Here is a 27,452-nt window from a genome sequence, read left to right as displayed (position 1 = left end):
TGCTTCATTTCATGACCTCCACCCATGAGCTGCTCTGGGCCCTGAAGGCCTCTGACTGCTTCAGGGGAGCTCGTACGGCTGCCCTGCTGCAGGTTTTTGCCCCAGTATAAAGTTTTTGAAGCTGGAACTACAGGTCCAGTGAACAGATGTTTTATCTGTAAAAATGTAAGATGACAAATTCTCATGAATATTACAAAATATATAGTAGTGACTAAATAACACAGGGTACCTATCCACTTAAACCCACAACACATCACAAGATGCTGAAAGAGGTGGAAAGAAAGGTCTCAGTGTGCTGCTACTTTCATTCCTCCCTTTTTCCAGGACTTCATCTTCCTTCCCTCTCTAGTTGTCTTCCTTACCTGTGTCCCTCCTTTCTTTCCTAGTGCTCCCTAATTATCTTATCCTTCTGTTTTCTTCCCTTCTATTTTCCTCCCAATAGCCCTATATTTCTTTCTTATGCCTTTTGTCTTCATTTTCTGTCCTCCTTTCCTTGCTTTCTGTCCTCCCGCTGCATCTTCATACCTTAGTCCCTATCTTTCCCCCACCTTCCTTCCTGTCCTCATTTTCTTCCTCCCTTCCTTGTCCCTTTCTCCCTCCCTTTCTTTACACCTCCGTCTCACTGCCTTCATATCTTCTTTTTTTTATGTCCCTCCTTACCCTTTTTCCTCTCCTCTTATGTTCCTTCCTATGTCCCTATATCTTTTCTTCCTTCCCTTTCTTTCTTCTTACTGATCTCTCTCCCTATTTTTTCCTACTTCCTTCCGTTCCTCCCTCGCTTTCTCCCTCGTCATCTGCTTTGTCTTATCTCCCTGCCTCTGATCTTTCTTCAGTCTTTATCTTTCTCTCTCTCTCTCTCTCCCTTTAGTCCTCCATCTATCTCTGTTCCCATGCTCCTACTTTTGTCCCTCCTTCACTGTTTTCTTCTCCTCCTATCTTCTGTCTTCCTACCCTTACTCTCTCTCCTTGCCTTCAGTCTTTATCCTGCTTACTTCCTCCCTCCATTTTCTTCCATCTGTCCCTATCTCCTTTCTTCCTCCTTCCCTATATTTCTCAATCTCCCTGCTGTTCTTTCCATTTATCACCCTCTTTCCCTGTTTTCCTCCCCCGCTGTTCCTACCTATATCCCTCGCTATCTTCCTCTCCACCTCCCTATCTGTCTGTGTGCTCTTCTTTCTCTTTTCTCTGTCCCCTCAACCCCCAACCACTCTCAGCAGATGACCCCCCCTCCCTGAGCCTGGTTCTGCTGGAGGTTTCTTCCTGTTTAAAGGGAGTTTTTCCTTCCCACTGTCACCAAGTGCTGCTCATAGGGGGTCGTTTGGACTGTTGGAGTTTTCTCTCTTATACTGTAGGGTCTTTACCTTGCAGTATAATGCACCTTGAGAACTGGTGCTATAGAAATAAAATTGAATTTAATTGAACTTAAATTGAATATAATCTCTAACTAAACCTAAAATCATCTAATCCAACTCAGACAGCCATGCATTTTCTGTCCAAGTGATGGTGAATCCTGTTCATTTGACTAATACTATAATGTAAAATGTATTTTGCATAGAACAATGCCTTAATAATTTGTCTCCATCACAAACATAAACTTGCACAAGTGCCATGTAAGCATTTTCTTTCTATTTTTGCTTGTCCAGGTCTGAATGTAAGATAATTTATCAATATTTTGAATTGGCAAAGTAATTTTCCTAAACTATGGAGGCCAGCCTCTATAAAGCCCTGCTCCATCTTCCTTGCTGTTGTGACTAAATCAGCCTCTGATTTTTACTGCTGTGTCTGGAAGCAGTCGACAGAGAAAACACTTTCACTTTCAGTGCTTGCAGTCCCACGCTAGAAGGAATTACATTTTTAGGGGAATGATGCAGATCCTGTTTTGTTCCAGTTTTTCATTATGTGATCATTATACCACCCCTGCTTCAAGGCGAAAATTAGCGCCATCTAAATAAAAGTCTCAAAAAAATCCTAGAAATAATCCTACCAAGTGTCAAACACGTGCCTGACCATCTACATCAGAATGAGAACTACAAAGATGAGAACTGCAGCTTCTTATTCCAACTTGTTGAACTGCAGTTGTGCACCAAGCCTGCTGTCTGTGACGTCCTGCAGATGGAAAGCCATGCTATGAAGGAGTCTCCTAAGAAATATTACTGGGAGGGTTTGTTGGCTTTGCAGCTGTCATGGACTGATGGAGAAGAGCAGCCGCATTCCTGTGTAGAAAGATCAACTCTAACCCGAGCATCATTTACTGAATCATTCACAGTTAGAACATGGTCCATGATGCTGTGAAACACAGAGCAGAGTCAGTTCACATATTTACTCCAACACTCTGTCTATTGCTGATCTCAGTAAAGCAACAGGGGGCCTCCTTCCCTGTCTGGATTTAATAATAATGTAGTTCACAATTCCACCTTGTTCTCCCCGTGTCTGCGTGGGTCTTCTCCGGGTACTGCAGTTCCCTCCCACAGTCCAAAGACATGCAATTACGGTGAACCTACCTCCCCCAAAATACTCCCACCGACAGCTCTCCCAACTCCCACTCACTAGGACAGTCTTATCTGAGTATACAAAATTTATTCCCAGGCATTAATTATATTAAATGAACACAGGTGGGTCTACAATCCCATATTTCAAGGGCACACTGTTCTAAGCAACTTGAACTTTATTAAAAGGTGATAAAGTGTTATGTCAAAAGTGAAGCTTCTAAATATAGAGGAGAGTGGTTTTAGTGGGAGCCAAAAGTGACGGTCTGACATCCAAGGAAGTGAATACAACAGGCCACAGTTTTATTGAACTGAACTAAAGCATACAGTGTTCATTAATCCAGTGTGTATGACTAATATAGGTAATAATAAATGATATAGAGTACCAGTGTGTGTGAGACTAACATAATTGGTGATAAATGATATACAATAGTGACAGTAAAATACCAATAACAAAGTGATAAATATTCCCAACAATACAATGTCTTGTGCAAATTGAGGAAGAGTAAATGCACCTCAAAATAGACCGCCATTGCTCATCACTGATTTCAATATTTAATTCCTTGGAACAAGTAATGTGAGGGTAATCAGATGTTCCTGAGGAATTTGAATGTAGGAAATTATAGATTTTTGATATTGTGCCCTTCGAAGAAGGGTTTATTTCCATTATAGAGTTATTAATAGTAGTGGCGGGAGCATTAGGAGAATCAGGGAAATGCCTATTGATAAAGTTTCCTGCAAGTACCTGAAAAAAATGTGTATTAGGTAGGTTAAAATTTGACGATAATTGTGTAAATGAGGCCAGAATGCCATCAGTGAAAAAAATCCTTCACAGAAACAAGTCCTCAGCTCCTCCACGTTGCAAAGGTTCTATTGATTAATGAAGGAGGGAATAAGGGATTTAAATCAGATGGTGAGTTAAGAGGTATTCCATTGGAACTCTAAATGCCGCTTCACTTGAGTCCAGATTTTTAATGAACTTTTAACTATGACATTATTTGAATATGGCATTAAAGATAATTGTAAGAATAGAATAGAATAGAATAGAATGCCTTTATTGTCATTATACAGGATGTACAATGAGATCGGAGGGCCACTCCTGTTTCAGTACCATGCAATAGAAAGTCAAACTCTCTAAAATAAAAATAAAAATATAATAATCTAATATAATCTAAAAATATACAGAAAATAAAACACAATGTATAACATATACAAAAAATAAAATGAATAAAAATATATATACAGAAAATAAAATGTATTAAAAATACAGAAAATAAGAGAATGTATAAAAATATATACGTTGTAAAAAAGTAAAATAAGTGTATACATATAATAATGAAGATGGTGAATATTGCACTAGTGAATGAATACTGGATATTACACAATATAAGAGTGATAGATATTGTTCAGTATGAATAATATAATATTGCAGAGGGAAGGCATAAAAGAGAAAACAAAGAAGCTGAGCCACATGAAGCCTCCTCCATCTGCAACCAGTTTGGCTTTTTCTCATTAGTACTGAACAACACAATAGTAATCTGTGGATATTGCGGACCAATAATAATATAAGAAGTTTGGTAGAGTTTGGTCCCATATCACCCCAACAGAGCCCTTCACTCTCAGACTGCTGGCTTACTTGTGGTTCCTAGGATACTTAAGAGTAGAATGGGAGGCAGAGCCTTCAGCTTACAGGCCCCTCTTCTGTGGAACCAGCTCCCAGCTGGGATTCAGGAGACAGACACCCTCTCTATTTTTAAGATTAGGCTTAAAACTTTCCTTTATGATTAAGCTTATAGTTAGGGCTGGATCAGGTGACTGAAAAAAGCTTTTTGGAACAAAAACCAGAATGCATTGGAAAACATAAAAAATTGGGGAGTATATTCAATTTGATACAACTTATTCTGCCTGCAAGAGAGAGAGAGGCAGTGTAGGCCAACAATGAGTATCCTGGGCTTGTTGTTCCAGTAGCAGGTTAAAGTTCAATTCAAATAGCTTTGAAAATTCCTTGGTTACATGAATTCCCAAGTACTTAAAGCTTTGCAGAGCAGCTTTAAAAGGAAGATTAGCAGTTGTGTGTTGTGGCAGAGGGATTAACAAGGATAAATTCAATTTTATTGAAATTAAGTTTATAGCCCGATATCCGCCCAAAATCTTTCAGCAAAGATAGAAGTGAGGGCATGGAGTTGAAACAAAGAGCAACAGATCATCTGCGTATAAAGACACCTTATGAACTGAGGCACCCCTCGTGATGCCCTGCATACTGCTAGCTCTAAGGCCTGCTGCCAGCGACTCTATAGATATTGCAAATAAAAGGGGAGAAAGGGGGCAGCCTTGCCAGGTCCCACGGCCTAAGGAGAAATATTTAGAATAATTGTTGTTTGTGCAGACCTATTAATCTTAAAAACAAATAACAAATGCTGATTGCTTATTATTTGTACTTGTAGAGGCACTACTTGAGTGCTCTTGTACATGTTAATGAGGCTATTTGCAAAATGCTTCATCAATAGGTGAGTAGGTAGCTATGGGTGAAAATACAACGTAAGGGGTCTATTATGTCTCCTTGGTCCCTCACCACTTCAGATTTTGTTGCTGGTCTTCCACCTTCTCGGGGAAACACAGTCATCCTCACTATAGTTGGGAGATTCTCTAATGTGGCTCACTTCATTCCTCTGCTCAAACCTCCCTCATCCACTGAAACAGCTGAGATTCTGGTTCACAGTGTATTCAGGCTCCATGCAATGCCCCAAGACATTGTTTCAGTTAGAGGGCCGCAGTTAATTTCTCAAGTTTGGAAAGTGTTTGTGAGGCTTTAGATGCCAGTGTGAGCCCGACTGTGGTTACCACCCACAGACTAATGTCTAAACAAAGAGGACCAATCAGGCGCTAAAGGTTATCCTACATGGCTTCCAATCCATCCACCTCAAGTACATATATAACTTGGACTGAATAGCCCACAATACTCTCATTTCTTCTGCTACAAGATTGTCTCCATTGAAAGCCTCTCTAGGGTACCAGCCTCCTCTACTTCAAGCTCAAGAGAACAAGATCGCAGTACCTTCTGTGCAGCATTATCTCAGTCACTGCCGCAGAGTTTGGAGGCAGATGAAGGCGGCCCTCCCCTGAGGAGAGAAATTCCCCACAGTACAGAGTCAGTCAGAAGGTCTGGCTGTCCTAGAGGGACATTCCTTTGAAGTGCATGTGTGAAATGATCATTTCTGTTGTTGTATGGCTGAAGTTGACTGCCTCAATGAAGCTCCATCTGACTTTGCATTTTTCTTAGTTAAAGTCATTCTCCTGTGAAAAGTAACTTTAGTTTTCCTATCAGTGTTCCTAATGTTTCCTGGAGTTCCCACCAACCTTCAAGTTGATTCTTCCTTTATTTTGCTTCTAGAGAAATTAAGCCACAGCCAAACTCATGCTTCATCTGGATACCTACTTACCACGTTCTAATAAGCCTCAGCCAGTCCACCTTCAGTCGACCCCCCTCCTGTGTCCTCAGTGTCCACTGACACAACTAAGCCCCTATTTTTATGACTATTAGCTGATGCATTGCATTTGTTTACACTGGCTCCACAGATCACTCTGCCCCACACAGTCTACAGGTGCTGGTCATAAAATTAGAATATCATGAAAAAATTTATTTAATTAATTCCATTCAAAAAGTGAAACTTGTATATTATATTCATTTATTACACACAGACTGATATATTTCAAATGTTTATTTCTTTTAATTTTGATGATTATAACTGACAACTAATGAAAAACCCAAATTCAGTATCTCAGAAAGTCAGAATATTGTGAAAAGGTTCTGCACCCTGGAGAGGATTGGGAAATAAAACCCATTCAAAAATGGAGCTGGAGTCAGTGCTTCAAGAACCACCACACAGACGTATGCAGACATGGGTTTCAGCTGTCGCAGTCCTCGTGTCGAGCCACTCTTGAACAAGAGACGGCGTCAGAAGCGTCTCGTCTGGGCTAAAGACAAAAAGGACTGGACTGCTGCTGAGTGCTCCAAAGTTATGTTCTCTGATCAAAGTCAATGTTGCATTTCCTTTGGAAATCAAGGTCCCAGAGTCTGGAGGAAGAGAGGAGAGGCACTGAATCCATCTGGCTGAGGTCCAGTGTAAAGTTTCCACAGTCAGTGATGGTTTGGGGTGCCGTGTCATCTGCTGGTGTTGGTCCACTGTGTTTTCTGAGGTCCAAGGTCAACACGGCCGTCTACCAGGAAGTTTTAGAGCACTTCATGCTTCCTGCTGCTGACCAACTTTATGGAGATGCAGATTTCATTTTCCAACAGGACTTGGCACCTGCACACAGTGCCAAAGCTACCAGTACCTGCTTTAAGGACTTGTTCTTAATTGGCCAGCAAACTCGCCTGACCTTTAACCCCATAGAAAATCTATGGGCTATTGTGAAGAGGAAGCTGCGATACGGCAGACCCAACAATTCAGAAGAGCTGAAGGCCACTATCAGAGCAACCTGGGCTCTCATAACACCTGAGCAGTGCCACAGACTGATGGACTCCACGCCACGCTGCATTGCTGCAGGAATCCAGGCAAAAGGAGCCCCAATTAAGTACTGAGTGCAGTACATGCTCATACTTTTCATGTTCATACTTTTCATGTTCATACTTTTCAGTTGGCCAACATTTCTAAAAATCATTTTTTTTGTATTGGTCTTAAGTAATATTCTAATTTTCTGAGATACTGAATTTGGGGTTTTTAATTAGTTGTCAGTTATAATCATCAAAATTAAAACAAACATTTGAAATATATCAGTCTGTGTGTAATAAATGAATATAATATACAAGTTTCACTTTTTGAATGGAATTACTGAATAAGTCAACTTTTTCATGATATCGTTATTTTATGACAGCACCTGGAAATGTGTGTTTTTGTGTCATTACCACAGTGACACCACATCAACTGATTTTATACATATACTAAGGGTGTACTTTTTTTTTTAATTCAGCAAAAAAAGAGAAATATTTCAAATTTTGCTCCATTATTATAAACACATTTGTGTCCTACTGTAATGAGCTTGATTTTTTTTTGTCATTATCTAGTATTTGAACTTGCATGTCACATATACCCTATGAGTTATCACTTCTCTGTACCTAATTGATTAATTTTGACCTCTACTGCTGTTAGTCAAGTTCATTTTCTAATTTTAAGGTAACAAGTACTCAAATTATATATAATATATAGGTTCTTGTTTCAAGTTTGAAAAAAGATTTTTTCATTACTACACGTTGATATCTGAGGCCTACAGTACCAAACATACTTCATGTCTCTGAGCCACTGTGTAAACTCGTCATATTATACCAGAGAAATAACAACAAAGGTATTTCCAAGTGATTATTTTTTAATTATGTTTAAGTGTGTGTTTGTGTATGCGTGTATACAGTCATATTTGTAAATACATATTTTGAAGTACTTTCTGCTGGAACAAAATGGAATACAATAATTTTTTTCACTGACAACACAGAAAACTGTTCAGTGTGATTATGGTTAGAGTTTCTCCCTGACTTCAAACAAGCTCTCTGTCACTGATGTGCCTACACAGGGTTTCTCATCTTTATCCGGAGGGAGCGCAGGTCGTCTGCTGATCAGCAGGTCGGTGGTTTGATCCCTGGCTCCTCTAGTCTACAGGTCAAAGTATTGTTGGGCATACTGAACCCTGAGTTGCCCCCGATTTAATTCACTAGAGTGTGTGTAAATGTTATATACAAAAGTAGAAAGGAAAAAGACCATCAGTCCATTTAATAAAATCAAGGTCACAAAATGGTATGCCATCTCTTCACAGTGGAATGTCTATGGGGACTAAATGGAGTTAGATGCCATGAAATAAGGGTAAAATGCCTTGCAAGCCACATCACATTTTTCACTGAAAATCACAAAAATCAGTCCTGAGTCTGACTCATTTCTCAGGTCCATAAATAAAATGTATCTCATCTGTTTTGTCCAAATTTTTATCTTTAATTACTGTCAAAAATGGCTCTGCTATTTATTTACCTGTTGCAGTGGTGAAGCCTGGTCTCAGGATTATTATTATTATTATTTAATTACTGACACATGCAATTAAAGCAGGGTAAACATATTCATAGTTCATTGAAGTAACTCTTGTCAGCCTTTCTGGAACTGAACTGAAATTGAACTGAAATTCTTGCCATTGCCCTTTTTCCCAAGTAATATTTACATCTCCCACAGGTGAATATTTTTATTTACAGTGCTCTCCACTACATTTGTTAACTCAGGAAAACACTTTAATTTTGAGCCTTTAACCCCCCCCCCCCCCCCCCCCCCCCCCCCCCAAAAAAAAAAAAAAAAAAAAATCAACTCTGGTGGCATACAGAGTCAAATTGTGAAAGTATGAAAAAAATATTAATTCAGTCTATTATCTGCAGCTTATCTTGGTGTAGGTTGCAGTAGCCTAAGTAAAGCTACCCAGATCTCTCTCTCTTCAACTACATCCTACAGCCCTTCTTGGTTACATTGAGCCAGCCATGAAAGAATCTCCCTCCTGGGTTTGCAATCAAGTCTCTTCCCAAAACTCCTGGTAGGTTTCCAAGAGGCATCCTAATCAGATATCTAAACCATCTTAGCTAGGTCCTCTCAATGAGGAGCAGTGTCCTTACTTTAAGCATCTCCAGAACAATGAATCTCCTTATCCTATCTCTAAAGGTGAGCGTAAATGTCTACATTCATATGTTTCCAGTCACTACTCACAGCTTGTGGCCACAGGTGAGAAAGCGACACCAATAAATTAAATGCTTCCCCTTTGGGCTCAAAATAACAGATCAGTAAAGCATCTGCTGAAGCTACCAGTATGTCTTTAAGGTTGATCTTTAAGTCTCGCTCCATCCTGTCACTGAACTGGTGGTACTCATGAATCACAATGATGAGCGTACATTAATTGTTACAGCAACAAATGTGTTTTTGAAATGCATTGAAGAAGGGAGCAAGAGACAAATTAGACATACAGATTTATGTGAATCAAGTTTTTTGATTCACATCATCAAATGCTTTTTAAAACCTTATTTAGTTCTTAATTTGACCCACCCACCCATCCATCCATCCATCCATCCATCCACCCATCCATCCATCCATCCATCCGCAGATTGTTTTAAATGGCAACACTTACAGTAAGTGCACATGAAATCATTAAATCATACTCTTAAGGTAATAGAGTTGCTTACCATGCTATATTTATAAGAAGTGCAATATTATCTATTTTTATTGTTATTTCACTATATTAATAAATCATAATACTTGGTTAAAATAATAACTTCATATTATTTTTTTTCACACTTCTTGCATTTTAACGTTTTTTGTCATTTAACCACTAGGTGACGCTTAACAACAGTTTAACAAAATTGTTTATGGCGATACCGTTTTTCCCCGTTTACCAGTGTAGAGGCTGTCCTAAGGCTTACTGAGACGCCACTTGTACGAAACACAATTTTAATTAAAGCACAAAATGGAAAAAATAAATAAATAATGTTATTGTTTATGTTAAAACTTCGGAGAATTGTAGGAAACCTGTTGTAATGCTGGAAAATGGTAAAAACATTCCGTAAGGAGAGAAAAATACACCATGAAGTATTGTCATACTGGGTGAAAGGACTACTTCTAGGATAAATGAACCCACAGAGAAAAGAGGAAATAAAAATGGTATTAAAAGAGAATTTGACTCAGTTACTACGACCACACACTGTCTGTACACCTGTATATAATTAATAGACTTTTTGCTGGGACTGTCAGCAAGCCCCGGCAGCGACAACTGAACAGGTGAATTTGGATTACGGTAACCATAGTGAGCCGTAAGAAACCGTGTCAAGTTTAGCCACACTCTGAGCTCGAGCGATCAGGGATTAAGAGATTTCGGTTTCATAATAAGAGCCGTCCTTTAAACCTATATCTAATTACATCATACCTTACGCGTTATTTGTTTTATTGTGAAACTCACGGCCGGAAATACCAGCCTTACTCGTGCTAGTTTGACATCTCCTCCGTCTCCAAAGGCTCTAACGTTACCTTAACCAAAGAAACTTTAAAGTAGCTCTCAAGTTTTCGTTTTCAGAATACTGGGCTAAACGTTCTCTTTCATCGAGTTATGTAAACTTCTGTCTATCGACGTGACCGGGTGAGACAACGAGTTTGGGCCTGTCCTGTTAACGTTGGGCTAGTTAGGAGGTTAACCAAACTGTACAATGCATATGCTGGCGTCAAACGGATCCATAATGGAATTGAATCCGGACTTTGTGAAGATTAAAGCACACTACTGTGGGTAAGTAACTCTCCGTGGGATGCAGGGTTAAGTTCCTTTAAGCTAGTCGGCTTGTAACGGTGTCCAGGGGAAACACCTGTGGAATGGAGACTTCCACATATGTGGCGGAGTTAAGGGTCATCACGTAGCCTCGTTTTCTAGAAACGCGTCAGTCAGAGAGATACTGCAGTCTTCCATACCTGTCACCTGTATTAAACCCACTGTAGAATGCTTGTTCTTGAATTTTGGAATCTTTTTCACCTTCACAAGATAATAAACTCAGTATTTCACCTGATGTAAAAATAAGTACTTAAAGCTGCGATGATGGTGTGCTGCAGTGGAAGTGGGCTGGTGGTCAGGTGTGCTGTAGTCGAAGAGTTTCCTGCAGCCATTGGTATATCTTACACACTGGATTCTAATTATGCTGTTGCAAAAATAATTTCCTTATCACTCCCTGTGCCCACTAGATAATGTTTGACAACACATAATTATTGTATGGTCTTTACTTGACAGTATAAAGCTGTTTGTTGTGATTTGATTTGTGATTTATATGCTATATAAATAGAATTGAACACACACATTACATGTCAGACTGGACAGTGTATATTTGCAGTATCCCAATTTTGTGTCCTGTAGTGAATAATTGAAATTTGGTGTGCCAGCATGCTCTGTGATGGAAAACAAAATCTTTGCAATCAACCAGCTCTTTAGCTTGAACTCACCAAAAATTATCTTGGGTCTTGACATGAGGCTACAGAATTTCAAGCACATAGATGTTCTCCCCGTGTCTGCGTGGGTTTTCTCTGGGTTCTCCGGTTTCCTCCCACAGTCCAAAGACATGCAGTTAGTGGGGTTGGATTAATTGGTGATTCTAAATTGCCCATAGGTGTGGATGTGAGTGTGAATGGTTGTCTGTCTCTCTGTGTTAGCCCTTCAACAGGCTGGCGACCTGTACAGGGTGTCATGACCTTTAAAGCTTTCGTCTTGGGATGTTATACATGTACCAAATTTCAAACTCATAGATCAGGCTATGTGCTGGGGATACTTTCATATGTGGCACTATGGCACCATTTTGTACTCTGCATATTTGAAACCCATAAAATATGTAAAGTTTGATATGTTTACAAAATTTCATGTTTTTGAGCATATTTAGGCTCTCAAAAAGGCCTGAATAATAATAATAATAATAAACGGAGTAGATACAATAGGGTCTTAGTACTGTGAGTGCTTGAGCCCTAATAACTTATTCAAGCATCTTTGGGAAGTTGCTGTTATTTATGCTGTCTTGAAGCTAAGATCCCTAAATTTGGTGTTACGGTAAGGAGTTGCAGTTCTGTGAACTTATGAAATATGACACCATAATTGTGAGTATATTCTCAAAATAATATAATCTAGAATGTAAGTACAGTAAATTGCTTCTTTTTGTGTTTGTATTTAGTATTTGGTCTGGCTGCAGTGGAATATTTGGGTTTTCCAGGTTTTGAGTGGCCCTCTTAGTCATGAATGGGGCCAAAGTCCATGATAGTCAGCACGCACTGGTCTTCTTTGGTCTTTCAAGTACTGTAGTTTGAGGTGTTTAGGCTCACTGGGCTTCATTAATTCAAACCTGTGCATAAACTGTGCCTACAAAGGTTTCATGCTCAAGTTCAAGGTGCATTGTCTGATGTACATATTAGTGGAATATAGTCTACATTCTTTTATCTTTTAATTAGTCTCTGCACTGTATATTTTGTAAGCTCTAATATCTCTGTATATTTGCAATTTGTATACTTGTATATTGTCTTATAGTTTTTATACTTATTTGTTTTTTTTTTCTGTAAGCACGAAGTACCGCAGCAATTTCCTAATGCTGTGAACCTGTTCACCCATATGGCAATAAAAACCTTCTGATTCTGATTCTGATTAATTTTTTTTCTTTTTTGTTTCTCCTCTGGGGTCAGATATAGAACTGCCCCACACCTTGTGTATGCACAAATGATGAAAGCCAAGCCGCCTTAGAAAATTTGAATGCATGCCTTTAAACTAGATAATAGATAATAGAAATCCACCCATCCATCTATTTTTTTTTTTTTAAATCTGCTTAGATAATTCATCCTGGTGCTTAGCCAAGCTGAACTTGGGCAAGAGAAACAATAATAATTTAATAATAACCTATTTTGGTAATTTTTTAGTTTTCCAAAAGAAAAAGAATAATACCCATGGAATCAAAAAAGGCCTAAAATGAAAGAACAAAAAATATATTAAAATGAAATGATCAGTAACATGGGCAACTTCTAGAAAAAAAAAAGATGTCTGACAACCCGTAGTGGGCCGGATCCAGAGATAAACATTTCTCATCTTTGAGGCGAGCAATTGAAGTGACAGCTTCACTTGTTTTTCTGTTAGCAAAAATGTGGGAAGAATTAGTTAGTTAGGCACGTGGTTAGCACTGTTGCCTCACATCGAGAAGGTCAGGGTTTGAATCCACCTTGGCCCGTGCCTTTCTCTGTGGAGTTTGCATGTTCTCCCCGTGTTTGTGTGGATTTTATCTGGGTTCTCCAGTTTCCTCCTACAGTCCAAAGACATGCAGTTAGTGGGGTTGGATTAATTGGTATTCTAAATTGCCCATGAGTGTGAATGGTTGTCTGTTTCTCTGTGTTAGCCCTGCGACATGCTGGCAACGTGCACAGGGTGACAGCTGGGATAGACTTCAGCCCCCCGTGACCCTGCAAAGGATAAGCAGAAGAAAATGGATGTATGGATGGATGGAATGAGTTAGTTAGCAAAATGCTGCAGCACTAAGTTCTGTCTAGTAGCCATAGACTGGATCCTACAGGGATGCTGTTTCTCGTGATCATATTGTGTTGTGTGATTGGCTGTACCCACTTGACCATTATTGACTGAAATGGAGAAAGCACAGGTACAGGCAGTAGCTAGATGGTGAGAAACTGGGGGAAACTGGGGAATCACAAATTTCTAGGTAGTCAGTCTATTTATACTAACATCAGTTCTAGGCTGCTGCTGCATTGATTAGCCTGTAATGCCAACTTCTGATTGGCTGGCCATTGTCTATCCTGTTGGTCAGGGATGACACATGACCATATAGAACAGACCAAGACTCATCACTGAGCAGTATTAAAACCATACCTACTGCTCAGCAATATTGCTCAAATGTAAACAACATGGTTGCATTTTGCACATGTTGCCTTATGACAAAAGTGATGTTATAAGTAATGCATTGATATCAGCAAATTTAGTATGGGTGCATTATGTAGTAATAATATTCCTATATACACAAGTATAATATGATGTGAATACCTTCTAAGTGTGCATTATATCTGGATTATTGTAATACATCATATAAATAGAAAGACATTATGTAGTATACACCCTTGTACAAGAGTGCAGTATACGTTCTCTAAATTGTTTACTTTGGAAATGATCTTTGTCTGTTCTAGGAGGTGGTTACCAAAAAGTATTTGTAGAGCTGTTAAAGTTAATCACAGAATGCCAGTCTCTTACAGCATGCTTAAAATGGTTTTGATTTAATGAGTATTTTTAATATTGAAACCATATTTTTGAGCGTCCCACAGCTAAACTACAACTACTGTCCATCATGACTGCCCAGTCTCCAAATTTTTTATTTTGTTTGTCCATTAGTCAACTTTGTTTCTATAGCACATTTAAAAAAACAGCTGTTGACCAAGGTGTTTGAAAGAACCAGAAGATTTATAGAAGAGAGGGATGTCACTAGAACCAGTACTTGTTTTTGGGTTTTTTTTTCAGTACCGAAAGTATTGTAGGCAGCATATGAACTGAGTAGGGTTGTTTAAAAAATTGATACTTGGATGCTAATGGATACAAAAAATTTACTATCAGAGTAGACACTCATTTACAACAGTATTGATACCAAGCGTGGTCTTCACCTTGTCCAGGCACACAACTTGACACAGCTCCGCTGCAGACAGGCAGGCACATAGCCCCTTCACAAACTAGCCGTTGAAACTTGATGATGTATCTTAAAGACCAACACCACAGTCTCTATGAAGAATGAGGTCAGTACAACGCTTGTCTCAACAACATTAAAATATTAAAGAGTTATCGTAAATGTTAACCTGGTTGTGCACTCAACGTATCGAAAGTGGTTATTGAGTAGGGATTGGCAATAGAACGATAAAGATAATTATTATAATATAACTTTTCCTTGATAGAAATATGACACATGGTCGATATAAAGTTGATAGAACTCATGCTGTCCGTGTTTTCACAGACAACATGAAAGGCCACTGACTATAAGAATAGCACCGTGCTGAACCAGTTGTGGCTGGAATAGAGTTAAAGCCACGAAAGGTTAGGTTGATGCACACGTGCTAATGTTTAGACTACTGCAGCTGTATACAGCAGTATGTCAGGACTGTGAGTGAGATAAAGACTGCTCTGATCCATTGGTTTTGGATGTAGATTTTTCTACTTTAGTGATGAGTCAGGGTCATTTTGTCACAGGTGTCTTAAATGACAGGCTGCTTTATTCTGTCTGACATTCAGAAGAAAGTGAGCTTAACAAATGATATGTATTATGTAGCAGACATTTATTGAAGTTAGAATGCTAACTGTATACACTCCCCTCTGAAAGTATTGGAACAGTGAGGCCAGTCCCTTTATTTTTGCTGTAGACTGAAGACATTTGGGTTTGACATTAAAAATTGAATGTGAGAGAACAGATCAGCAACTCAGCTTTTCTTTCCAGTATTTACATCTGGATCTGATACATATTTCAGAAGGTAGCACCTAAATCAATTGTTAGTGACATCAACAACAACCTCCAGAGGGCATGTGGGATGATGTCACAATCTGCTGTTCACAGAAAAATTCATGAACAGAAGTACAGAGCAAGGTTATAATAGTTCTCTTATTTTTTAACTTTTTTTTTTTTTTTTATCTCTAACTCAGTTTTAATTAGTTTTTAGAGTGATTTTGCTCATTTTTATTAGTTTTTATTTTTTGTTTAATGCTTGGTTTTAGTATTAGTTTTAGTTTTTCATACTTTGTCAGGTGCAAGTTTCAAGGTGCAACAAATGTATCTGTTCATCCTCCTGCTTTCTGTGCATTATTAATTATCCAGCAGTTATTTTTTCGCTGAAAACAGTCCGTTATGGTTGTCACCTTGCTGCAATGCTGTGATGCTGGTTCTCTGTCAGAGCTGCTCAGAGATGCTAGCTTGGTTAGATACTCACTAATTAGACTTCTGCGCTGGGTCTTTGTGGGGCCTATGTACACAACCTACCGGCATTTATGCTTGTGTGAGCTGCATTGTGTGTGTGTGTGTGTGTGTGTGTGTGTGTGTGTGTGTGTGGTCGTGTGCTGGTGTTTTATCTGTGGTGCCGGCCAACAGAAACAAAAAAATGCTGGGATTTTTTTCCCTTCCTTGGTCCTCGTTCTTTGTGGTCAGTTTATTTTATTTTTTTTCACTTGCTTCATTCCCTCACATCCCTCCAGGAATTTGCTGACATTTGTGAGTCCTTATATTGATGCTTTGAATATTATTACCTCCGCCAAGGAGGTTATGTTTTTGGTCGCATTGGTTTGTCTGTTTGTTTGTTTGTTTGTCAGCAGGATTACTCCAAAAGTTATAAACGGATTTCGCTGAAATTTTGTGGAGTGGTTGGAAATGACAAGAGGAAGAAGTGATTAAATTTTGGCGGTGATCTGGATCACAATCTGGATCCAGGAATTTTTTTTAAGGATTCTTCACTATTGCGGGATAGAGGGTAATTGTTGTCTGGTAAAGATGAAAGATTATTTCACAGTATTTAGATACACGTATTACAGCGTCAGTGACCCTATGGCCTTGGCGGAGGTTAGGCTAGTTCCTGATTGTTATTCTCTCACTGATTAAAAACTATGTTGAAAATAGAATAGAATAGAATAGAATAGAATAGAATGCCTTTATTGTCATTATACAGGATGTACAATGAGATTAGACAATGAGATTTAGCTGGACTTGACATTACATTTCTTGAGAGGTGCACATCAGGTTGCGTCGTAGGTTACTGCATAGGCTCAGAGTTTTTGTAGCCCCCTTGTGTTCTTTCCTCAGGTGGACTTTGAGGTTGGTGGGGTTTTTCCCTCGAGAAGTGTTCCACACTCGCTTCTCTTTGCCTCGCTATTGTAGTCAAAGAAATCCCATATGGGACTCTGTCGCTTTACGCCAACTTTTGCTGTTACCATTATTTTGTGGACTGGTACAGTGAGCAGACACACACAGTGAGGTGCTGTATGGCACATAGACATATGTCTGTGGTATGGTGCTATCAGCTAAAACTTCTAGAGCAGAGAAAGTTTTTTCATATCAATCCACGAGGCTTTTAAATAAACTGACACACAGAAAATCATTTTATCTATCATTTCAGTTTGTTTTAGTTTTGTAAACACACAATACAGTTTTAATTAGTTAGCATTTTTTCCTTTTAATTATTGTTTTTATTTATTTTAGTTAATGAAATTTAATTTTGGTTCTCATTATTTTGTTCATTTTCATTAACGATAATAATGATCAGTTGGCAAGAAGAATAGGAAGGCTAGGCTGGAATTTGCTAAGCAGTACAGAGACAAGCCTGGAAATTCGGGAACAAAGATGAACCTTTACTAATGTGATGGAAAGGCTAAAGTCTGGAGAAAGGATCTTTTCATGATCCCAAGCATATGAGCTTATCTGTGAAACAGTGGTGGTAATGTCATGGCATGGGCTCATTAATCTTCATTGATGATGTCATGCATGATGGCAGCAGTACAATGAAGTCAGAAATCTATAGAAACATTTTGTCTGTCACTTTAAAGAAATATGCAGCCAAGCTGATTGGGAGAGCCTTCATCCTCCAGCAAGATAATGACCCCAAACAAACTGCCAACACTACAAAGGAGTTCATCTGGGGCAGGAAGTGGAAGGTTTTAGACTTGCCTAATCAATCTCCAGACATAAACCCCATAGATCATACATTTACCTGCTATAGAGGAGACTTAAGGGAGTAACCTCCCAAAACAAACAACAACTGAAAGAGGCTGTGGTGAAAACCTGGAAATGCATCACAGAAGAATGCAAACGTTTGGTGATGCCAGTGGGTCACAGGCTCAATGCAGTTATTGCAAACCAAGGATTTGCAACTTAATATTGAGTCTCGTTCACTTTAATCCATTTTATCTGTTCCAAAACTTTTGCTCACAAGAAAAATGATTGGGTTCAGACAAAAGGTGTTATCTTCTGAAATGAGTATCAGATCACATAAAAGTTGAGATGTTGATCTTTTGTTGTCTACAGCAAAAAAAGGGATTGGCTTCACTGTTACAATACTTTTGGAAACAGCCTGTACCCTCTTTTAATATCAGTTTATGGTTCAAGATGAGACACAACTTTCCAAAGAACATTGTGATGAGTGTTCTTCTGTAAATTTTTCCTGTAATTTGACTTATCACCTGAGAACTACTTGTATACCCTGTCATTGACTGAGTGAAAGAATGAATGATGTGTAAGACCTTCTGGATTAGTTGTAACAGAGGCCACAGTTTGCTAAGCCTGCTATGCACTGGCATCTCAGTATTAAAAGATCACAAAAGCCTGAGAATGAAACGACAAATTGTTCAGGTTTTTTTTTTTTTTAATCTAGTTAGCACACTTTTTTTTTTTTGACCTGTCATGTCTGGCAGTTTTCGCAATCAGAATGATAATCCGAAGGCATTATTGTACCAAACATATTTGCTTTTACAAGACGTGCTCTATAATTATTTTCTATAGGCTATTCTTGTTAATTGTATTTTTTTTTTTATTTATTCTTGCCAGATCTGACAGGGAAAGACGAAGAGAGAGATGGAAAGCAAAAAGAAAAAGGGAAAAAAAGAAAAAGGGGGGGGGAGGCAGGAAAAAAAAATAGAAGATAAAAGCTACACATACATACACCTTCATATATATATATATATATATATATATATATATATATATATATATATATATATATATATATATATATATATATATATATATATATATATATATATATATAATATACACACACATACAGTCTTGCTGTAGTTTGTAGTAATGTATATATGTTCCTCTGTCATGGAACGTACTCAATAATGAGGGCAAGAAGCCGCAACCACCCTCCCACGGGATCCAGAGGCAGGCAGAGAAAGACCCCGGGGACCCGGGTCATCCACGGCCCACCAGGAGCACAGAAGACCCGAGACCACACATCCCAATGGCAACTGTGCGCACACCCCAGAGGAGGAAGACCCCAGACGGGGCCCCCACGGTCAACGGGCAAGAGCCCAGAGAGCAAGAGGCAATGAGCAGCCCGTCCCCCCGGCAGGTCGGCCCCCCCAGCACGAGCCGAGAATGCAGCCCCGAAGCCCCAGGCGCCCGGGAACCGCCCGACACCCAGCAGAACCCCTCCCCCCTGACGCCAAAGAGGCCCAAGCCACAGCCGCCAAGGGAGCGGGCCAGAAGCCACGCCAAGACATCCGGCCATGCACCCCAGGACCCCCAGGCACCCACATCCCAGTGACAATCCGTGGGGAGCAGCGGGGAGCGGTAGGCAGGGGTAACTCCTGCCCTCCGCAACCGTGTCCCACAGACCCAGGACCAGCTGTCCACACACACCCACGCACGCACACGTCATATATTCATACACACACATACATGCCAGTCACACACCCATGCTCATGTACACGGACCATACATGGACATTCAGGTGCCGTTTACACGAGACCGTTTTCATTTTGAAACGGTGTCGTTTTGATGCGTTTCGGCCTTGCGTTTACACGACAACGGTGTCGTTTTGATGCGTTTCGCCCTTCTGTTTACACGACAACAGAGTGAAAACGATGTGTTTTGGAAACGGGGTCCAGAGTGGAGCGTTTCAGAAACGCACCGGCTTGCGTTCTCGTGTAAACACTTGAAACCGGGGTGATTTGAAAACGCTCGACTCGCACATGCGCACTCTGGTTGCGACGGCCAAAGTTTTTCGCGCACGCGCAAATTGGTAAACAATACTCGCTATGGCGGATTCACGAGTGCTTCTTGTGCTGCTCAGTCTTTTAAACTTAGCAGCCCTTCTTCAACAAAATGTACATTTGCTACACCATCATGTGGATCAACGGAGACGCATTTCTATCATGCGTCAGGTTCTGAGCGGGCGTGTTCGGCGACGAAGGGCAGCAAGAAGGCGCTTCTGGATTTTACCAAGACTGGTAAAATCCCTGCCCTAGCAAAGCAAATTGTTGATGATGAGGAACCGGTTCCAATTTTTCTTCTGGGGGACCCCGCTTACCCTTTATTGCCGTACCTCATGAAGGAATACTCAAACGGTGGTTCAACTGCACAGGAACAGTATTTTGGACTTTGTTTGTGTCGAGCGCGAATGGTTATAGAGTGTGCCTTTGGCAGACTCAAGGCCCGATTTGCAGCACTCAGGCGACCAATGGACATTAACCTAAAGGACTTGCCCCATGTGATTTACGCATGTTTTGTCCTACACAATTACTGCGAGGCCGCACAAGAGACTGTGGATGCACAATGTGTGCGTAACGCCATAGATATCGACCACGACTGGCAGCCTCGCACACAGAATAATAGATATGTGACGGACTGCAATGAAAGTGCTGGGAAACGTGTGAGAAGAATTGTCACAAAGTACCTCGATCCATGATTCTGTTTCTGTCATGTACAGTTTCACACTGCATGTAATTTGGAGCTGCCGTCCTGTGATTACTTGTGTAATCAATGTAAATGGAAAACTGCTTATGTAGGTACTGATAGTTTTAGACAGCAGTATGTTGATGTTGCTTTGGGGAAAAAAAAAAAGTTGTGTGTAATTTTTGAGTGATGTTTGTAAACAAATAACCGTTTGAAAGTGCCATTTTCATGCTTTTATTGAGGAAAATAAAATGTCAATACCAAAATCACTAATAGTGCTATACATGCATAAATAGTAAAAAGGTTAAAAGAGCAAGTACAAAGTGGCTTTACAAAAGATGGTGTGCTTTTTACACACCATCTGCATGTCCCATTTATGTACATGAAGTAAACTCCAAAGTCTGTCACAAGTCCAGAAAGTCCCCGTGCTGAGAGTTGTGCTGAGAGTTGTGCTGTGTTGGGGCCCTATGTGCCTGTGCACTGGCAGGGCCGCTGAAAAAATGCTGTTGGGTGTGTGCAAATGGCCCTTGTGCATATCGTCCCATGTGCCCCTGTGCAAAACTGTATGGCTGTTGCTGCTGGGTCATTAGTTGCCCAAGAAGTGTAAAGCCATCTCTAATCGTTGAGGTGATATTGCAAATATTTTCTGAAATTTTATCCAGTCTCTCTGAGTTGCGTCTCTCTGACTCCTCTAGTAGGTCGATCATCCTCCTCTTTAGCTGGAGCTCTTCCAGAACTGCTGGGTCAGAGTGCATTTTCCGCTTCAGTCTGTCTTTCCTATGGTTGGACAGCTTTGCCTTAAAAAATAAAGCAGATGTTACATTATTTGTAAATACGGCACAGATGTACACATCTAAGCATTTTTTAAAACAAACAGCAATTACACCGTTTAGCACTGTTTACTAATACGTACTTCAAGCTCAGCCCGACGGGCTTGTGACACTTCCAGCTGAACTGGGGAGGCACCTGGGTCATCCATGGGAGCGTAGCTCATGGCTGGCAAGGGCGTAGAGCTCCGTGAACTCGAAGCTGTGCTGTCCGCCCCACTGTCTTCTAAATCGGCGGTTTCGAGACCTACTTCCAGTGTGCTAGTGGCTGGCGATCCGCCCCATATTTGCTCACAGAGTTCAAAAAACAGGAGCACAACACGTCCATGACCACTACGACGCCCCGAATCCACTGCCTGCCTGTACTTCATCCTTACCGCTTTCAGCTTGCCGGTTACCTGGGCCTTCGTTATTGCGCTGCGGCCGTGCGGAAAGTCTTTGCCATCTGCCGTCCCATTAGCAGGATAATGCTCAAGGTATTCAGCGTGGATGTCAGCGTACCTTGAGTAGCACGATTCCCAGTCTACATTTTCTTGTGATTTTGAGGTTTTGTAATTTAGGGTTGTGTGGAGCAGCAACTCCACTTCATCATCTGTCCACACGAAACCTCTCACACCGGCCATTTTGTAAATAATGAACAATTTGCCGCGCTTCCTACTGAATCCCTCCACGCATGCGCGTCATGCGTAAAAAAACTTTGCAAAAAGAAAACCAACGCCAACTTGTGGCCTGGCATGGGAACTACATCGTTTTCATCGTTTCACGTGTCCTCGTGTAAACGCGGATCGTTTCTGAAACGCTATCGTGTAAACGCAAGGCCGAAACGCATCAAAACGACACCGTTTCCAGTGGAAACGGTCTCGTGTAAACGGCACCTCAGTGTGGGCAAGCAGGCACCAGCACTGAGCCAGCGGCGCCCCAGAGAAGCAGCCAACCCAGCCCCGAACTACTAGCCAGTCCCTACCCCCGGCAGGGTGCATGAAACCCGGGTGTGGGAAGACCCGCCCACCCCCTCCTCCCACTCAAAATGGTTGGGGTGATATACTAGGTGTATGTGGGTGCATGTATTGGGAGGAATGTACATGACTGTATGAAAGCTACAGTGCTATTAAAATTGGGGGGACAGATGTAACATGCGCACTGGACAACAGCGCCCATCCACACCATCCCCCCCATCCCCCCCAAGGCCCTCAATGTCTAAGATGTAGATAAAATTGAGGAGCAGGCAGCAGCGAACAAATAAGTGGAGCCACTTCAGCAGCTCCACCCACTAGACACGGTGTGATACACCTGCCCCCCAAGGCCCTATGTGTACTATGATGTGTTGTGAGCTGTACGGTGTAATTAAAAAGGGGGGTGGGACATCATGCATAGTTAGCACACTTAAAGGACCTCTCTGCTTACAACAGTATTGTGATGAGTGTTCTTCTGCTGTTTTAAGGAGAAAAGTCCTTTCTGAATGACCTGGAACACAGGGTCACTGTTGGAAGCAAATGAAATGCTTTTGCATGGTGTTTTTTTTTGTCATTTTATGACCAGTCACATTACTGTTAACATGTTCCTCTGAATGTCACGAGTGCTCATCAACATTGAAGAGAGCTCATCAGCTCTCTTCAATGTATTTTTAGAGGCCTCTCTGTGTAAAGAGCCATGTGGTGATGATCCTGTTATATATCACTAGACATGGCGTTCATTATCAAGTGTATTATTAGTTTCTTGGGGTCTTGGTCTATATAAAACTGTTTTCACACCTATACTGCAGCGCTAAGCTTTTCTAAGACTTACCCAGCAGCATTAGCCAATCTTTAAACTGCAGTCTTCGTAGTACAACGTGTGTGATGAGGACTGTGCGGATGTGTGAGTAGAGCAGCTTTTTCAAGAGTGAGTGGGAGTCAAGTGTGCTGCATCCTGCACCATATATAGTCTCTGCAGTAGTGTGAATATATGTGAAGTTAATCATTTTGTGTTGTGTGCTACATGTGAGAAAGGACATCTGGAAAATGCCTTAACTTGATTTTTCCCAAATGATCCCATGTTCATGTGTAAAAACATTTTAAGTGTGTTTGTTGTAACCACTAAAGTGTGCCTTAAGCCGTAGCGCCATACTAAGGCTGTACAAAATGTCATTCTTCAGAATCTAGTTGTTTTCAGTTCTGATACAGATATAAACCTTAGCTTAAGTTATAATATCAGGTTTGATGTTTCCCTGACTTTGTAAAATTGTCACAACTAAATATATTCATGAATACAAATACAGTGCCCAATAAAAATGTATTCCCTTTATTTATCTAATTTATTTGCACTTTTCTCATTTCATCTCACTGAGAGTCATTGGCCTGCTGCATAATGCTGTTATTTAAGGTCATGCTAGTTTCTCCTTTCCTCCTTTCAGTGCACTTCATTTTACTGCCCCACATTACATTTTCCCAAATTCAGACCGTAGACTGTATCCACAGGCTTAAGTTTTTTTCAACATCTTGTTAGAGTAGTTGGAACTTGTGAGGCTGACACAGGCTTATGTCTACTGTCCAGTATCTGTGCTGATAGTGCTAGACGAGAGCTGGAACTTAAGGTTAAATGTGGCTATTTGAGGATGCCTAATAATAATTGATGTGTTGGATTTCTTATTGTGAGCACTTCTTAAAATAGTGATTTGGAGGATGATTACCTTTGCTACTGCTGAAGCTTTGAAGCATGATAGCCTTACTACATACTATATGGAAATTATGGAAATTACATCATTCAGTTAATTCCATGATAGTAAACAAAGCGTCTGTCACACCACCAGGGTTCTAGCTAGCGGTATTGTCACACCGGAGATTGTCAGTTGTTGGCTACGAACGGATCACTATCATCACAGTTTGCAAGTGGGCACAGCCATTAGAACCCTGACCACTAGTGTAAACATTACAGAATGCAAGTAGCAATAAGTAGGATATCAAGATTAGCACAGGCTGCCATCATCATATGTAAGATAACATGAAACTATTGACAGAGGTATTGACCTTATAGGGATAAGAATAAAAGCTGGATTTATTTCATGGAGTGGCAAAACAGCAAGTGGCAAAATTGTGTCTTAGGTCACAGTTTATGTTGCTCTTTATGGGGTTTCCCAAACAAGGTTAAAAGTACAGAAACCTTTTATGAGCAACTTTTTAAGGGGGGGGGGGGGAATCAGCAACACAGCATTTTAACTAACAGTGAACCAGCACACACTGACTGCCATGCTGAAACTGAGGTGTCACAAGGATGTTCACTAGAGGGACCAAAGATCATTGTGTTGCATGTTTATGCTCTTTTACGTGACCAATCCCTGGGAGCATTCTTGAGCATGTTCACTCAGCAAACAGTGCAAAGGTCAGCATAAAGCTAGCCTTTATTTATAGACTGACATTTCTTTTAATGTGGATTTGGCTTGAAGCATTTGTTTAGTAGAGCAGAAAGGATTTTAGAGCAAATTAACTTTACTTTCAGTCAGTTGTTTCATTAATCATATTTGGCATATATATATATATATATATATATATATATTTGGCTTTTATAGTAACATACACAAAACTGGCTATATGTTTGGCTCTGTATCCATTCAAAGTTTTATTTTAAGCGGCAGCAATGTTGAATATGAATACAGACGTACCACCATTCTTTTTTCAGTCAGCAGCAGACCAGTGATGTTGAAACTGAGCATACGCTCCCTTATTTAACCCTGTCAGCTGATAAGGGTATCTGAGTCTATTGCTGATATGAAATCAGTGCTTTCTTTTCCAAGCCACTATTCAACAACAGAGAGATGGTAAACAACTGATTTGTAATCAGCTTTAAAATTAGAACAAAGTAATTTCAATTCTGCTTATTGGCGTCTACATAAATTTCTCTTGCACAAAATAAATGTGGAGAAATTGGTCTAAAATGTCCATAAATGTGCTTCATATGATCTATAAGCAAAAACAAAGATTTATAATTGTGTAAAATGACTTATATAAAACTTAAGTTTCTGTAGCTTTCATTTTCAGATCAAAGAGGAATTTTCTGCAAATTCACCATTGTGACAGAGTGACTCAGTCTTCACATCTGTTTATTTGTGTGCTTTCAGGGACATTTTAATCACAGACTTGGCTGCAACAGTAACCTTTGTGGAACTGTGTGAGGAGGTGAAAACAATGTGCAGTGTTGCCAGGCAGCAGCCCATCACACTCAAGTGGATCGATGATGAAGGTGGGTGTGCTTCACTGTAAATACTGTACATCAGTCTTGCTTGTGTGTGCTGATGTAAAGGCGCCTGCTCTGTCCTTTTACTCCTTTAAACCCTGGCTCAAGAGTGCAACAAAGTGACCAGAAGGCCAATTTCATCTCCCCTTGGTGATTGTGCATTCCAAACTTGAGCTCCAAAACTCTGGAACAACTTACCCCCATCTCTTCATACCCTTGGCTCTGTGGCATCCTTTAAAAAAACAGCTTAAGACTCACATAGACATTTGGGTAGTGTTTTGCATTCTGTTGTTTTACTTGGTTCATATGTGTTAATTTTGATCTTGCATGAGCTGTTTTTTTTATTGATACCTTTGTAAAGCACTTTGGGCACTGGTTTCTTGTTTTAAAAAGCACTGTATCAATAAATTTTACTTTCTTACAAGAAGTCCAATTTCCTGGGCTCATGGCCAGCTTAAATGTCATCACTGTCACATTATGCAAACTGTGCCAAAGTGTTAAATTCAGCTCTGTCTACTGAAAAACACAAACTGCTAATCAATCAGAAACAGACTGGGAGTTGTGGCACTTGTAACTAAGTATTTATCATTCAGTGCATGTCACTTCATATGTTTGAAATTAGCCTGCATCAAGGACCCCATTTGTCTGATAAGTGACCCATGTTACCCCATGTCAAATGATCCATTCCTGGCCTGTGCGTGCGTGCGTGCGTACGTATGTGCGTGCGCGTGTGCGTGCGTTTGCTGACACAGGTTGAGCGATGGGGTCTTGTTGGTGGAGTGGTTAGCACTGTCACCTCACAGCAAAAAGGTTCCTGGTTCAAACCCTGGTTTCTGCGTATCAAATCAGTTTACCAGTATCAGTTGGGTACAGCATTTCCTGATTTTACCACGTGGTTGTTGTACTGAGACCAACATTTATATGTGAAAACAACATGACCTAATCAGTGTTGATGATGTCATGAAAGAGAGCCTTACTGCTGATACTGGCAAAAAAAATGTTTGGATAGACCTTCTAATTCAGTGGTTTTTCAAAGTAGGCACCCCTTGCTTAGATGACAGCTTTGCACATCTAACCCATTTTCACAGTCAGCTTTATGAGGTAGTCACCTGCAATGCTTTTCAGTTAACAGCTCTGCCTTTTGAAGAGTTTACTTCTTGAATTCCTTGCCCTCTTAATGTGTTTGAGACCCATCAGTTGCGTTATGAAGAGGTAGAGTTGGTAAATAGCCCTGTTTGAGTAATGTTCTAATCCATGTTATGGCAAGAACTACTCAACTAGGTAAAGAAAAATGACAGTCCATTACTTTAAGAAGTGCAGGTCAGTCCATCTGATAAATTTCAAGAACTCTGAAAGTTTCCTCAAGTGCAGTTGCAAAGTCCATCAAATGTTAGGATGAAACTTGCTCTCATCAGGACCACCCCAGGAAAGGAAGACTGAGCTACCTCTGTTGCACCAGACAAGTTCATCAGGGTTACCAGCCTCAGAAACCACAAGTTAACAGCACCCCAGATAAGAGCCCACCTAAATGCTTCACAGAGTTCAAGTAGTAAAGACATCTCAACATCAACTGTTCAGAGAAGACTGAGTGAATCTGGACTTTATGGTAGAATTGCTGCAAAGAATCCTCTTATACGGAAGAAAAAGAGGGAAGAGAATGGCTTGGGCCAAGGAACACAAGGAATGGACATTAGACCAGTGGAAATCTGTCCTTTGGTCTGATGAGTCCAAATTTGAGATTTTTGGTTCCAAATGCTAGTTCTTTGTAAGACGCAGAAAGTGACGTGTTGAGGTGATACAGTACTATGAGGCCTTGATGATAAGGTGGGGCCTGATTATTCAAGGACTTATGTGTAAGAAGGAGGATTTTTAAATTCAATTCTGGATTTAACAGGGAGCCAATGAAGAGAAGCCAATATGGGAGAAATCTGCTCTCTCTTTCTAGTCCCTGTCAGTACTCTAGCTGCAGCATTTTGGATCAGCTGAAGGCTTTTC

The 27,452-nt window shown here is 40.3% G+C and overlaps 1 protein-coding gene across 1 annotated transcript in view; it reads left to right on the top strand.

Moving 5' to 3' along the window:
* Positions 1 to 10,482: 10,482 nt before the first annotated feature.
* prkcz (protein kinase C, zeta) overlaps positions 10,483 to 27,452 on the top strand; it is a 178,615-nt gene continuing 161,645 nt past the window's right edge. Inside the window, exons 1-2 of the mRNA XM_030732648.1 lie at positions 10,483 to 10,775; positions 25,342 to 25,463. Of these exons, the coding sequence (XP_030588508.1) occupies positions 10,699 to 10,775; positions 25,342 to 25,463 (199 nt within the window). The 5' untranslated portion in view covers positions 10,483 to 10,698. The remainder of the gene's footprint in view (positions 10,776 to 25,341; positions 25,464 to 27,452) is intronic.

Source organism: Archocentrus centrarchus, chromosome 7, assembly GCF_007364275.1.
Source record: "Archocentrus centrarchus isolate MPI-CPG fArcCen1 chromosome 7, fArcCen1, whole genome shotgun sequence".
In the NCBI taxonomy this organism is placed as follows: domain Eukaryota; kingdom Metazoa; phylum Chordata; class Actinopteri; order Cichliformes; family Cichlidae; genus Archocentrus; species Archocentrus centrarchus.
This window is presented reverse-complemented; position numbering and strand designations above follow the sequence as displayed.